The 15,641-nt window shown below is 43.4% G+C and overlaps 1 protein-coding gene across 2 annotated transcripts in view; it reads right to left on the reverse strand.

The window, feature by feature from the left end:
• The window catches only part of PATJ (PATJ crumbs cell polarity complex component), a 422,851-nt gene that overhangs the window by 26,980 nt on the left and 380,230 nt on the right, over positions 1–15,641 (reverse strand). For both annotated transcript variants that reach the window (XM_023187375.3, XM_023187368.3), the window contains exons 38-41: positions 15,160–15,274; positions 13,404–13,441; positions 8,349–8,471; positions 7,503–7,607 (exon numbers count right to left, since the gene is read on the reverse strand). In XM_023187375.3, coding sequence (XP_023043143.2) covers positions 7,503–7,607; positions 8,349–8,471; positions 13,404–13,441; positions 15,160–15,274 — 381 coding nt within the window. The remainder of the gene's footprint in view (positions 1–7,502; positions 7,608–8,348; positions 8,472–13,403; positions 13,442–15,159; positions 15,275–15,641) is intronic.

A 15,641-nucleotide genomic window follows, 5' to 3' on the forward strand; every position in this document is an offset into this window, starting at 1 on the left:
TGACCCTGATTTTAGTGACACCAGAATATATTGATTTTTTTTTTTTTGAGACGGAGTCTCGCTCTATCGCCCAGGCTGGAGTGCAGTGGCACGATGGATGTCGGCTCACTGCAAACTCCGCCTCCCGGGTTCATGTCATTCTCCTGGCTCAATTTTTTGTATTTTTAGTACAGACGGGGTTTCACCGTGTTAGCCAGGATGGTCTCGATCTCCTGACCTTGTGATCCGCCCGCCTTGGCCTCCCAAAGTGCTGGGATTACAGGCGTGAGCCACCGCGCCCGGCTGAATATATTGATTTTTATGTGTCTGTTAAAAATCTAAAGATCGGGCCGGGCGTGGTGGCTCACACCTGTAATCTCAGCCTTTGGGAGGCTGAGGTGGGCGGATCACTTGAGGTCAGGAGTTTAAGACCAGCCTGACCAACGTGGAGAAACCCCATCTCTCCTAAAAATACAAAATTAGCAGGGTGTGGCGGCATGCGCCACACCCAGCTACTCAGGAGGCTGAGGCAGGAGAATCGCTTGAACCGAGGAGGCGGAGGTTGCAGTGAGATTGCACCACTGCATTCCAGTCTGAGTAACAAGAGCGAAACTCCGTCTAAAAAAAAAAAAAAATCTTAGGTCTGAAGTGTGAAGCATTTGGAGTAAAATTCGAAAAGGGCAAACTGACTTCCAGCCACATCGCCACCTAGTGGCACACACCTCAAATGCCACCTGGAAAACCACTCCACTTTCAGGATTTTATAAAGGAATTTTAGTTTCTCTAACTTCAAGCCTATGTTATTACCATGAAAGTAACAAGATACCACTTAGTATCTACCATTTGCAACATACTGTATTTGTTAGACACATTACATCACACCTCATTTAATCCTCAGAGCATCCTTGTTAAGAAAGGAGCTCCGTAGTCCCTGTTTTAGAGGAATAGAAGGTTAGACTTTAGTAAAAGGATTCAAACTCACAACTTTCTGACACTACAGCCTACCTCTCCTACCTAACTTGGGCTAGGTCTTCAACTTTCAAACCTTTTGTCCTTTTCCTGCAGTTTATCACTGTCTTTATGGCATTAATTTGGATTTTTTTTTTTTTTTGAGACGGAGTCTCGCTCTGTCGCCCAGGATGGAGCGCAGTGGCGCGATCTCAGCTCACTGCAACCTCTGCCTCCCAAGTTCAAGCGATTCTCCGGCCTCAGCCTCCTGCGTAGCTGGGATTACAGGCATGTGCATGGTAGCACATGCCTGTAATAAAAAATAAGCCTATTCTTGTATTTTTAGTGGGGGGGGGGGGTTTCACCACCTTGGCCAGGCTGGTCTTGAACTCCTGACCTGAAGCGATCCACCCACCTCAGCCTCCCAAAAGTGCTGGGATTACAGGCGTGAGCCACTGCACCTGGCTTAAGCATTAGTTGATTTTTTATTTGCAAACCCTGTAGACTACTTTTCTTACCCCAGGCTGCATATTAGAATCACCCAAGAAATTTTAAAATCATCTGATGTCCATGCCATATCCCAGAAAAATTATATCCGAATCTATGGGGTGGGGCCCAGGAACAGGTATTAAAATCAGTGATTTTGTTATGCAACTAAGGTAAAGACCTAATTGCAGATCATTCCTTTAATGATGCTCACACAGGCCACGACATGCCTGCTCTGCACCCTCAATGACACACCTTTTCCATTCCCAACCCTGGGTAAGCCATCCATCTTCCTCCCCTACTTGAATTTTTCTGGACTAAATTGGTAACTGTGCTGATTTGTTCCCTATTAGTTCATGTCCTTCAGCTTGATTGGAATGACTCAGCAACTCCATGTGAGCAGCACTGATGAGGTATCTGCTCTGGGCGAGGCCCTGCGCCCGAGTCACAGACACAGATTCCTCTGGGTTTGGAGAACAATGGTCTGGAAGAACATCAACACCCAGGCACTCCCTATTCTTGGATGGAGAGTTTCTAAACAAAGGATTTTCCAAAATTTATAAAGAAAAGAGGCCGGGCGTGGTGGATCACGCCAGTAATCCCAGTACTTTGGGAGGCCGAGGTGGGCGGATCACCTAAGGTCTGGAGTTCAAGACTAGTCTGACCAACATGATGAAACCCTGTCTCTTCTAAGAATACAAAATTAGCCAGGCATGGTGGCACATGCCTGTAATCCCAGCTACTCAGGAGGCTAAGGCAGGAGAATCGCTTGAACCTGGGAGGTGGAAGTTGAAGTGAGCCAAGATCACGCCATTGCACTCTAGCCTGGGCAACAAGAGCAAAACTCCGTCTCAAAAAAAAAAAAAAAAAAGAAAAAAAAAAAAAAAAAAAAAAAAAAAAAAAGAAAAGGGGGCTGGCTGTGATGGCTCATACCTGTAATCCCAGCACTTTGGAAGGCTGAGATGGGACAATCTCTTGAGCCTAGGAGTTAGAGGCCAGCATGGGCAACATAACGAGACCTTGTCTCTCTCTTAAAAAAAAAAAAAAAAGACGAGAGTAGGGTGAGAAGGGCGTTTCAGATGAAGAGAATAATGTGGGGAGACCTATATTCATCCCTAAATAATGCTCTACTCCACTGGGTCTGAGGCATGGGATCTGAATTAGCAGCATCACCAATACCTAGGAGCTTGTTAGAAGAAATGCAAAACTGGCTGGGCACAGTGGCTCATGCCTGTAATCTCAGCACTTTGGGAGGCCAAGGCAGGCAGATCACCTGAGGTCAGGAGTTTAAGACCAGCATGGCCAACGTGGTGAAACCCTGTCTCTACTAAAATACAAAAATTAGCCGGGCATGGTGGTGGGTGCCTGCTACTCGGGAGGCTGAGGCAGGAGAATCGCTTGAACCCAGGAGGTGGAGGTTCAGTGGAGCTGAGATTGTGCCACTGCACTCCGGCCTGGGCTTCAGAGTGCAACTCTGTATCAAAAAAAAAAAAAGAAATGCAAATTCTTGAATCCCACGCCACTCCTGCAAAATCAGAAATGCTGTGGGAGCCCTCCAGGTGTTTCTGGAGCGTGCTAAAGTTTGAGAAGCACCATTCTACTCAATTCCATTTAGCTGCTTTTCAAACGGACCTATACTCTTGGTTCTTTTCTATTCTTTTTTCTTGAGATGGTGTCTTACTCTCGACCAGGCTGGACTGCAGTGGTGCAATCTCCACCCTCCAGGTTCAAGCTATTCTCCTGCCTCAGCCTCCTGAGTAGCTGGGACTACAGGTGCGTGCCACCATACCTGGCTAATTTTTTTATTTTCAGTAGAGATGGGATTTCACCATGTTGGCCAGGCTGGTCTCAAACTCCTGACCTCAAGTGATCCACCTGCCTTGGCCTCCCAAAGTGCTGGGATTACAGGCATGAGCTACCATGCCTGTCCATATTCTTTTTTTTCTAAATATCTCTTTGTATGTACATAATAAAAAATTAAATAGTATAGCACATGATAAAAAAAAATTCAACACTTGCCCTCCCTAGAAGCACACTGAACTTTTCTCTTTTTAATTCTAAAGAATAAGCTAAATAATATTCTTATATGCCTATTTTGAAATGTACTATCTTGGTGTCCATTGACTTCATACTCTAAGAGATAAAAATTTAGCTAGCCAAACTCTTCCACTTAACTGTTACATTATTTGTAAGTTCTACTTGTTTCCTATGTTTTAAAAATCTACTCAATCCTCTGTAGTTCTAATACTTTCCAACAACTTTTTATCTCAATTAAAAAAATCACATCTATTCACTTATGTAATCTTTTTTTTTTTTTTAAATTTTGAGACGGGGTCTCCCTCTGTCATCCAGGCTGGAGGCACGATCTTGGCTCACTGCAACCTCTGCTCCCCGGGTTTAAGCAGTCCTCCCACCCCAGCCTCGCCAGTAGCTGGGACTACAAGTGCATGCCACTATGTATGACTAATTTTTGTATTTGTTTTTGTAGAGACGGGGTCTCACCATGTTGCCCAAGCTGGTCTCAAACTTCTAGGCTAAAGCGTTCTGCCAGCCTTGACCTCCCAAAGTGCTGGGATTATGGGTGTGAGCCACTGCGCCTGGACCATTTATATAATTTTAAAAGTCAAAATGATTCTGTAGTATTTAATGAAAGAGTCCTTGCTCCTTTACCCCCATTACAGATTCTTACTCCCTAAAAGCAACTACTTTCAACTGTTTCTCCTAGTATTTGCTTCCATGTTCACGTTGCCCAGGCCAGAATGCAGTGGCGAGATCTCGGCTCACTACAACCTCTACCCCTGGGGTTCAAGCGATTCTCCCGCCTCAGCCTCCTGAGTAGCCAGGATTACAGAGGTGTACCACCACAACCGGCTACTTTTTTGTATTTTTAGTAGAGACAAAGTTTCTCTATGTTGGCCAGGCTGTGCTTCCATATTCTTAAATAACAGTTTTACTTCTACTTCTTGATTTTAAAATTTTTGATATCTAATCACTTCTTATTGCGGAAGATAAAGATTTAACTCACATTTTCCTTCTACCAAAACACCACAAATCCCCATGCTATTAATAATTCATTCAGCCAGGCGTGGTGGCTCATGCCTGTAATTCCAGCACTTTGGGAGGCCAAGGCAGGTGGATCACTTGAGGTCAGGAGTTTGAGACCAGCCTGGCCAACATGGTGAAATCCCATCTCTACTGAAAATACAAAATTAGCCGGGCATGGTGGTGCATGCCTGTAGTCCCAGCTACTTGGGAGGCTGAGGCAGGAGACTTGCTTGAACCCGGGAGATAGAGGCTGCACTGCACTCCAGCCTGGACAACAGAGTGAGACTCCATCTCAAAAAAATAAAATAATAATAATAATTCATTCATATTAATGTTTGGTTATATTGGATTTTATTATTATGACATTATAGTTACATAATGTTATTATTTACTTATTTAGAGCTGGGCGACAGAGTGACTATGAGTGCAGTGCTGAGTGCGGTGCTATGATCATAGCTCACTGCAGCCTCAAACTCTTATGCTCAAGTGATCTTCCTGCCTCAGCCTCCGAGCAGCTAATTTCTATGTACTTTTTTTTTTTTGAGACGGAGTCTGACTGTTGTTGCCCATGCTGGGGTGCAACGGGGTGATCTTGGCTCACTGCAACCTCTGCCTCCCGGGTTTAAGCGATTCTCCTGCCTCAGCCTCCTGAGTAGCTGGGATTACAGGCATGTGCTACCACACCCGGCTAATTGTGTCTTCTTATTTATTTGTGAGGAAGACAGAGCTGAACAAATTACATCAATATGTGCAAATATCAACACAAGATGTTGCTAAGGGAGAGACTTTTTTTCTGGTCAGTTACATTTGAAGTAGGCTCCTCCTAAGGTCTTTGTAATTCAAGGTCCTGGGCTCCACACGGAAGAGCTGCACTGTACTGCCTCTAGGGGTCAGCATAACGTGAAGGATGAGCAAGCACAGCCACCCATTTCAGAAAGCAAAGATTTGTAGGGTGGAGGAAGGAATGCAGGTAACTAACTGCAGGTTTCCACTGAAAGTGAGGATGAGGAGTTGAGGGGAAGCAGATTCTATGCCCAGTCCACACAGTGTTTTGATTTGTGTTCAACAGACTATCAGGGACCCAAATAATTTAATAATATTTGGCCTATCACATAAACTCCCTTGAAATTAGTGACAGGATTTTCTTTTCTTTTCCTTTACAATTTTAACTTAAAGACCAGTGTGATAGTAAACTGACAGGATTTTCATTATACCCCTCATACATACTGAAAGCCACTTACCTTTTAAAATTTTATTTTATTTTATTTTATTATTATTGTACTTTAAGTTTTAGGGTACATGTGCACAACGTGCAGGTTTGTTACATATGTATACATCAGTCACTTACTTTTTAAATGTCTGTTTTGACACTTTGGACTTAGACTATAGATGTTAAACACCACTAATTGCTTCTCCCAAATGTCATGGTTTTTCTTTTTTTCTAATTTTTATTTTTTATTATTAAGTATCTATCTATCTATCTATATTTTTTGTAGAGATGGGTATCATACCACATACCAGGCTGGTCTCAAAACTCCCAGGCTCAAGCAATTCTCCTGCCTTGGCCTCCCAAAGTGTTGGGATTACAGGCATGAGCCACTGTGCCCAGCTATGTAATGGTTTTTCAATTCGAACTTCCTATATATTTTTTATTTATTTTGAGCCAGGGTCTCACTCTGCTGCCCAGGCAGGAATGCAGTGGCACAATCGTGGCTCACTGTAGCCTCCAACTCTTGGGCTCAAGCCATCTACCTACTTCAGTCTCTTGAGTAGCTAGGACTACAGGCACACACCACCACGCCAGACTAACTTCTTTATTTTAATTTTTTGTAGAGGTGGGGTCTTGCCATGACGTAGGCTGGTCTTGAACTGCTGGCCTCAAGTGATCCTCCTGCTTCAGCCTCCCAAAGTGCTGGGACTATAGGTGTGAGCCACTGCACCCAGCCCAAATTTCTTATTTTAAGGCTAGAATGATGAGTGGCTGGCTGGCCCTCTCTCTAAGGTAGTAAATGGTGGGCTTTATTCTTTTTATCTATAAACGATTTTATTTTATTTTTGAGACAGTCTCACTCTGTTACCCAGGCTGGAGTACAGTGGAGTAATCTCCGCTCACTGCAACCTCCTTCTCCCGGGTTCAAGTCATTCTCCTGCCTCAGCCTCCTGAGTAGCTGGGATTACAGGCACCCATCACCACCCCCGGCTAATTTTTGTATTTTTAATAGAGACGAGGTTTCACCATGTTGTCCAGGCTGGTCTTGAACTCCTGACCTCATGTGATCCACCTGCCTCAGCCTCCCAAAATGCTAGGATTCCAGGCGTAGGCCACCGCGCCTGGCCACCTATAAACCATTTTATATTACCTCTGAAGAAGTGTGGTTAGCATACATTTCTGGAGAAACTCATTAATGAAACTCACTGCCATTATGCTGCCTCTCAGTCACTGCATGGTGTCAATCTCAGAGACATTTGAAGGGCTAAAATATAAGCAGGGGTAATTAACAGCACACTTTGCTTTTATATCTTGGTATATTTCCTCGTGCCTCGGAACAATACTGCTGGGGACCACAGCTGATTGTCTGCCTTGGTTGATGACTGCTATGCAGTGAGAATTTAACAGTGTTGGCAATCTATGCTACAAGAACAAGGGCATTGTATTTTTCCTCTTCCTGTAAGGGGAAAAGAAGAAACAGCACTTGGGCAGTTCAGTAACAGTCTTTGGGCATAAGAAAAGAAATCATTTCTTATTCCTTACAAACTCTGATTTACAAAAGAACACTGGAAGCTAAAAGCCGTGTTGATTTATCATGTGAAGCAGAAAGTAATTTTTCTCCCCTTGTTATGCTTTCATATAATCATGCTCACTGCCTGTATGGGTGGCATTAAAGAATTTCTGAATAAAAATAATAATTTCTTGCTTTCAACCTTCATAATTCACATCAGCAAGAACCCTGCTGGGTGGCGATGCCTACTGCCAGTGACGCTCAATCTTTTTTGCGTGCCACTTATCTGCCTCGCACAGCTGCGTGCTCCATTGATCGCAATACCTGCAGGATAATGCGCCCGAAGGCGTTCTTCAGCAGATTAACCACATCCGCGTGAGACAGCCCATCCAAAGGTTGCCCGTTAATGCTGACAATCCGATCCCCAACCTGGAAGCACAAAAGTGACAGAAAATCACTATCATTAAGAAAAATTAAATTTGAGAAGAATGCTTAAAATTCTTTGCAAATCCTATTTCCCATTTGTGGCTATTGTGAGGATTCTGCGTTACTACTGTGTATACATGTTCAAGAAGCATGAGGAATTTTTTTGGCTTTCCCCAAATACAGACAAATCAGAGCAACAAGAAGGGGGTCAGATTTGATTATTAAAAAGCACAGTAGGCCACTTTTGTATTTTGGTAATGGTGGTGTTTCACACATCCATTGCCAGTAATAGCGAGGTGTACACATTAACTGTTCAATAAAGTTCTAATGAGGAAGCCAAATATTTTCTGCTTTATTTTTCTACTGAAATTAAGATTAAGGGGCAACAAGGGGGAGAAATCATAAAAATGGTGATTCTTTTGAGGGAAGACTCTAAGGTCAAATGTCTCTCAGTTGAGAGCTGAGTTTGGGTGAAATGAGGTGCTTAAAAGGGTAAAGGAGGGTTTGCAAAGGAGCTGCAATTTCTCTTTTATTGAGAAGCTTTGATACAAATAATAATATTTTTACGTGCCTGGGGACCTAATGAATTTCTAAAGTATAAAGCTTCTTTAATGCATCTTGCCCTCAGCCTGGGTCTCTGATGGCTATTGGAATTCCAATTTTAAACAAGGTGCCCAGGGCTGCAACTTCCTCTCCCACCCCACCACATGCTGTTAGCCCTTCAACCAGTTATCTTTTGTTTACTTTAAGCTTCTGTGTCCGTGCAGCCACTCCACTGGCCTGAATCATGGCAATAAATATAGGAATATCTCCTAAGGGACTTCCTCTTCCTCCAGCAATACTGATTCCAAGGGCATCACTGAGCTCCTAAAAAAGAAAGAAAACATAATGCTTATATTTTTAATAAAGAGCCACAAACTGACTATCCCCAGATAGCTGTTGAACAAAATCCCTCCATGAGGTAGGAGGCCAAGATAACACAGGAGTTAAATGTGGAGACTTCGGAGTAGACAGCTCTAGTTCTTCTTTTTTTTTTTTTGAAACAAAGTTTCGCTCTTGTCCAGACTGGAGTGCAATGGCACGATCTCAGGTCACTGCAACTTCTGCCTCCCAGGTTCAAGCAATTGTCCCGCCTCAGCCTCCTGAGTAGCTAGGATTACAGGTGCACGCCATCACGCTTGGCTAATTTTTTGCATTTTTAGTAGAGACAGGGCTTCACCATGTTGGCCCGGCTGGTCTTGAACTCCTGACCTCAGGTGATCCACCCGCCTTTGTCTCTCAGAGTCCTGGGATTACAGGTGTGAGCCACCCTGCCCGGCCCCAGCTCTAGCTCTTAATTAGTTGTCGGGTCTTGGGGGAAGTTACTTAACCTTGTGAAAATTGTCAGAATCAAAATGGAGTCACTTGTGTTAAAAAAAAAAAAAAAAAAAATCCTCACCAATAGAGCCAGGAAAGGCTATGAAGAAAGGGTTCTCAGGCTTGTATGCCTGATAACAAAAATTATCACAAAAGACTGCAAAAACCACAACCCTGCAGGAAGGACATCACAACCTTACATAAAAAAACACTTCTACAAGTGCATTTGTCCAGCAAATGCCTGTCCAGACTTGGGCTGTGTGTCACCCCTGTTATTAATCTTTGTAGCCAAGGATAATTATCTCAAAATAGTTATATATTCCTCATTTTGTCCTCTAAAAACTTTTATTTTCCTTACCTGCCTGAATACGCACATAGTCTACTATGGCCTGCATGTTCCCATTCCTGAATAAACACCATTTTCTTTTAGAGAGCCTCTCTGTTTGTTATTTAGGCTGACTACCTCTTAAAGCCTCCATCTCTATGTGTAAAATGAGAAGAATACTACATACCTGACAGTGTTGGTTTGAGCATTAAATGAGATGGTATAGCACACTCATGGCCTACAGAAAAGGCTCAATAAAAGGCAATAGCAGGAGTAAATTACACACACACACACACACACACACACACAAACACACACACACAACGCCCTATGCAGCTGCTTAGTTTAGTGGCCAATTCTGATGCAGACTTGGCAAGTATATTCTCATATGGTGTTTATGATTAAACTGCCACACATACTATGCTCTTCTGGGTGTGAACAAACACATTTGGCTTTAAAAGACTGCGTTAAAACAAAGGATCTGAGAGGACACCCACTGTAGTGACAACAGTTTGAAGAGAGACATAAAATGTGGCTGAAAATGTTCCCCAAGATGGACTCTGGTGAAGAGACTTGGCTCTAGTCCAGTCTTTTCCCACATTAGTATCATAGGGTTAATATTTTTAAAAACACTAAAAGAACAAATGACAATTCCCAGTTCTGGCATGGTAGCACAGACACGTGACAGCATCTCTCTCCTGCTGGTTACAATCAAGATGTCTAGTCAAAATGTAAAAAACAACTACCTGGGGCCTCTGAAACAAAAAGAAACCAAATAAAGTGTGGTGGAGAGTCAATACTTGGAGAAACGACAGCAGTGAGGGGAGATTCCCAGTTTTATTTTTTCCTGGTAGCTTTAGCCTGAGGGCGATTCCCAGTCAAGGAGCTGGAAAGGTAGGGTGAATGCTAACATTCAGATAGAAATTCCATCCTTCTAGGCAGAAGAATCAGGAAAAAGAGGGAAAGAGAAGAAAAGCGGAAAATACAAAAAATTAGCTGGGCATGGTGACATGCATCTGTAATCCCAATTACTTCGGAGGCTGAGGGAGGACAATGACTTGAACCTGGGAGGTGGAGGTTTTGGTGAGCCGAGATTGCACCACTGCATACCAACCTGGGCAACAGAGCAAGACTCTCTCAGAAAAAAAAAGAAAGAAATTTCTGCTTGGATCACGTGTGGTAGAATAGGGTAGGTAGGAGCAGGCTTTATTACAAAAGCCTGTAAAAACAAGTGGCTGAAATGACTAAGGAAATATAAAATAATATTATTTTTGAAATCTTAGGGGAGAAATGTATGCAATAATTTTTTGGCTTTGTTTAAATCCATCATGATGTTTCCTTAATTTATCCATAAGTATCTATACTGTTGGTACATTTAACTTCCCCATCATAGGAACATTTGAGTTGCTACTCTGGTGGAAAAATACTGGGAACAAATAAGGCAGATTTAGTCAAAGCTGTAGCTAATAACAACAGAGCCACTTCCTGGGCATTCCTGATGCACTAGGTACTATGCTAAAGATATTACATTCATTACCTCACTTAATCCACACAACAATATTTACCTTTGGGGTAAGTTGGTGTTATCACCCCCATTCTACAGACGCGAAAATTGAGGTTGAGGTTGACTTGCTAACTATTATAGAGCTAATGGCTTTTTTTTTTTTTTTTTTTGAGACAGGGTTTTATTCTGTCGCCCAGGCTGGAGTGCGGTGGCATGATCACGGCTCACTGCAGCTATCTCAACCTCCTGAGCTCAAGCGATCCTCCCACTTCAGCCTCCCAAATAGACCACAGGCATGTACCACCATGCCTGGCTAATTAAAAAAAAAATTATTTGTAGAGACAAAGTTTCCCCATATTGCCCAGGCTGGTCTCAAACTACTGGGTTCAGTGATCCTCCCAGCTCGGCCTCCTACAATGCTGGGATTACAGGTATGAGCCACCACACCCAGCTGTACAGCTAATGTACAGGCTGAATTGTGTCCCCCTAAGAATCACATGTTGAAGCCCCAAGTACCAGGGCCTCAAAATGTGACTGTATTTGGAGACTGGGCCTTTAAAATGAGGCCAGGGTGAGCCTTAGTCCAATGTGACTGGTGTCCTTATAAGAAAAGATTAGGACATAGGAGAGGCACCAGGGATGATGAGTGACATACAAAAAAGGCCACGTGAGGCTACAGCAAGAAAGCGGACATCTGCATTCCAAGGAGGGGGGCCTCAGGAAAAACCAAACTTGCAGACACCTTCATCTTGGATCTAGCCTTCAGAACTGTGAGAAAATAAATTCCCGTTGTTTAAGCCATCCAGTCTGTGGTGTTTTGTAACTGCAGATTTAGCAAACTAATGCAGCTAATACATGGTAGAATGCCTTCAAACAGAGGTATCATTAAATCTAGAGAAGTAAGCTATGCTGGATATCACTTTACTGCAGTGGATTACCATGATTACAACAGGGTCATTATTTGTCCTTGAACCCCTCATTTAGGTCAAAGTGAGCAAAATAAAAGTCTACTTTTGGCCGGGGCTGGTGGCTCATGCCTATAATCCCAGCACTTCAGAAGGCTGAGGAGGTTGGATCACTTGAGGGCAGGAGTTCGAGACTAGCCAGGCCAACATGGAGAAACTGTGCCTCTACAGAAAATACAAAAATTAGCCAGGTGTGGTGGTGCATGCCTATAGTCTCAGCTACTTGGGAGACTGAGGCAAGAAAATTGCTTGAACCCTGGAGGTGGAGGTTGCACTGAGCTGAGATTGCGCCACTGCATTCCAGCCTGGGCGACACAGTGACTCCATCTCAAAAAGAAAAAGAAAAAAAGAGTCTACTTTCATTAGATATCATCACACAGGAGTCTGAAAATCAGGGTTCAACAAATTTATGAACTGAAATACATCTGATACAATCTTCTCAAAAGGGGAATTTAGCAACATGTATAAAAGTCTCGGCCGGGCGCGGTGGCTCAAGCCTGTAATCCCAGCACTTTGGGAGGCCGAGACGGGCAGATCACGAGGTCAGGAGATCGAGACCATCCTGGCTAACACGGTGAAACCCCGTCTCTACTAAAAAATACAAAAAACTAGCCGGGCGAGGTGGCGGGCGCCTGTAGTCCCAGCTACTCAGGAGGCTGAGGCAGGAGAATGGTGTAAACCCGGAAGGCGGAGCTTGCAGTGAGCTGAGATCCGGCCACTGCACTCCAGCCTGGGCCACAGAGCAAGACTCCGTCTCAAAAAAAAAAAAAAGTCTCTAATAACAAGCTTGGCTTTTGACCCCGAAATTTCATTTCTAGGAATTAATCCTGAGGAAATTACTCATGATATGGGCAAAAATATAAAGATGTTTTACTATAAAAGATAGCAAAAATTGAGAAATATGCTAATTGTTCAATAATAGGAAACTGGTTAAGAAACTTATAGCATGTTTGGCTGGGTGCAGTGGCTCACTCCTGTAATCTCAGCACTCTGCGAGGCTGAGGTGGGCAGATCACGAGGTCAGGAGATCGAAATCATCCTGGCTAACACAGTGAAATTCTGTCTCTACTAAAAACACAAAAAATTAGCCAGGTGTGGTAGCGGGCGCCTGTAGTCCTAGCTAGTCGGGAGGCTGAGGCAGGAGAATGGTGTGAATCCGGGAGGCGAAGCTTGCAGTGAGCTGAGATCACGCCACTGCACTCCAGCCTGGGTGACAGAGCAAGACACTGTCTCAAAAAAAAAAAAAAAAGAAAAGAAACTTATAGCACATTCATATGCTGGAGTACTATGAAATCGATAAAAATCATGCCACATGCTGTCAAAAAATACTATTTAGTATGTGCCACATGATATCATTTTTGTTTTATAAAATTTTACATGTACAGGTTAAAAGACTAAGATCGAAAAAAAAACTTACACACAGGCACAGAATACAGTGGATGAGATTTGCCCAAAAATTCATAGAGGTCATCTCTGTGCTCTACTGCACTTTTCTAAGTCTATTTATTGATGTTATTTAGACCACATTTTTATCTCAGTAACTTGAAAGAGCACACTTACAATCCAATAAATTGTATTGGGTAAAATGTACATTTAATGCAAATCTAACACAAACCAGAAAAACATATATAGCAAAATGACTGACTTACCCTGTTTATCTCAACAGTCCTTGGTTCCATATCTGTGCCTATAAAGAAGCAACACAATTAACTTTTGAACATTAAAAAATAATATAGTTAGGATATAATATCGTCCCATGAAAAATGGTTTCATTTTCTCGGTCTTTCAAGATAAGACACTAAAGCAAGCAGGTATTGTACAACCCTCCTCAGCATCCAAGCTGGTAGCCAAGTCACCAGAGGCCATGTCCTCTTTTTTTTTCTTTTGAGACAGAGTCTCGCTTTGTCACCCAGGCTGGAGTGCAGTGGCACCATCTCAGCTCACTGCAACCTCTGCCTCCCAGATACAAGCAATTCTCCTGCCTCTGCCTCCAAATAGCTGGGATTACAGGCGCCCGCCACCAAGCCCGGCTAATTTTTGTATTTTTAGTAGAAACCGAGTTTCACCAAGTTGGCCAGGCTGGTCTCAAACTCTTGACCTCAGGTGATCCACCTGCCTCAGCCTCCCAAAGTGTTGGGATTACAGGCGTGAGCCACTGTACCCGGCCTGCTGTGTCCTCTACTTTTAAGAAGTGCTCTCTGTGTGAGATTGATGTGGCCATAATCATTTGGTCTGACAAAAGTTGATGGGCTATATAGCAGCAGCTGCCTGGAACACGGTGAGTAAATGCTTGGAGGACGAGTCATTTGTGTTTTGTTTTGTTTTTTTTTTAGATGGAGTCTCACTCTGTCACCCAGGCTGGAGTGCAGTGGTTCGATCTCAGCTCACTGCCATCTCTGCCTCTTGGGTTCAAGCGATTCTCCTGCCTCAGCCTCCCGAGTAGCTGCGATTACAGAAATGTGCCACCATGCCCGGCTAATTTTTGTATTTTTAGTAGAGGCGAGGTTTCTCCATGTTGGCCAGGCTGGTCTTGAACTCCTGACCTCAGGTGATCTGCCTGCGTTGGCCTCCCAAAGTGCTAGGACTACAGGCATGAGCCACCGCACCCGGCCGAGTCATTTGTGTTTCACTGTACATTTTTTTCTACCTTAATCAAAGATAACCCTCCATTCAACAAAAGACTTAAAAGGACCCCTTGTCCCATCCTGTCCCCAAGGATATACACACTTTTTTTTCTTTTTATCTGGCCCAGTTTTCCCATAGAAGGTATACATACTTCTCACCTTTCTCCAGTGACCTGTAATTTATTAATTTTCTCTTTGCAAATAATTTTACTTTATGATGCACTCCAGCTTTCTGCTTTTCCGTTTTTCAGGTGCTTTGTGTTGTGCCACTGAAGGAATTTCTTTTTTTTTTTTTCTTGAGACGGAGTGTTGCTCTGTCACCCAAGCTGGAGTGCAGTGGCACCATCTCGGCTCACTGCAACCTCTACCACCCCCTCCAGGTTCAACCAATTCTCCTGCCTCAGCCTCCCAAGTAGCTGGGACTACAGGCATGTGCCACCACACCCGGCTAATTTTTTTGTATTAATAGAGACGGGGTTTTGCCATGTTGGCCAGGTTGGTCTCGAACTCCTGACCTCAGGTAATCCGCCTGCCATGGCCCTCCCAAAGTGCTGGGATGACAGGCATGAGCCACCATGCCTGGCCACCACTGAAGGAATCTCTATGGCTTTCTTACCTTCAGAAGAGGCCTTTCAGAAAGCTCAGCTTATGCAACCAAGCTCAAAAAATTAAAAAAACATTTAAATTAAAGAGGACTTAAAAAAAAATATATATATATATATATATATTTAATTTGGGTAACAGGATAGTTTTGCTGTGGGTGTGTGTGTCTGTGTAATACCTGAATTTTTCTGGGAAGGATCTGAAACTCTTTTTGTGCCAACCAGGTTTTGCAGGCCAGTGATGACCGGAGCAAAGGAGGGACGACAGCTGCTGTGTGCGCTCTGTTGACTGCCCTGAAAGAAAGACCCAGGGGTCACCTGTGTGCAGACACTGACTTGGCCCCCAAAATGCGTACTTATCCATTAGTGTGCCAATTACTGATGTCACCATAACCATCTAACAGAAAATCATGAAGAGGCCAAGAAAGAAAACAAAAATCACCCACACTTATTCTCTTACTATCTCAACCCAATCCCAAACAGACATTTCCCCCATTGCTTTCTCCATGATATGTGCTTTTGTATATGGTTTCAATCACCAAGATGGAGAACATACAATCATTTCAGCTGTTCTTGCTCCACATCTAATCAAAACCATTTTCCTAGGTTGCCACATAGTGTTTATGTATATATAGTCAGCTAATGGGCACTTTGTTTCATT

The sequence above is a fragment of the Piliocolobus tephrosceles genome, chromosome 1 (genome assembly GCF_002776525.5).
Source record: "Piliocolobus tephrosceles isolate RC106 chromosome 1, ASM277652v3, whole genome shotgun sequence".
Lineage (NCBI taxonomy): Eukaryota > Metazoa > Chordata > Mammalia > Primates > Cercopithecidae > Piliocolobus > Piliocolobus tephrosceles.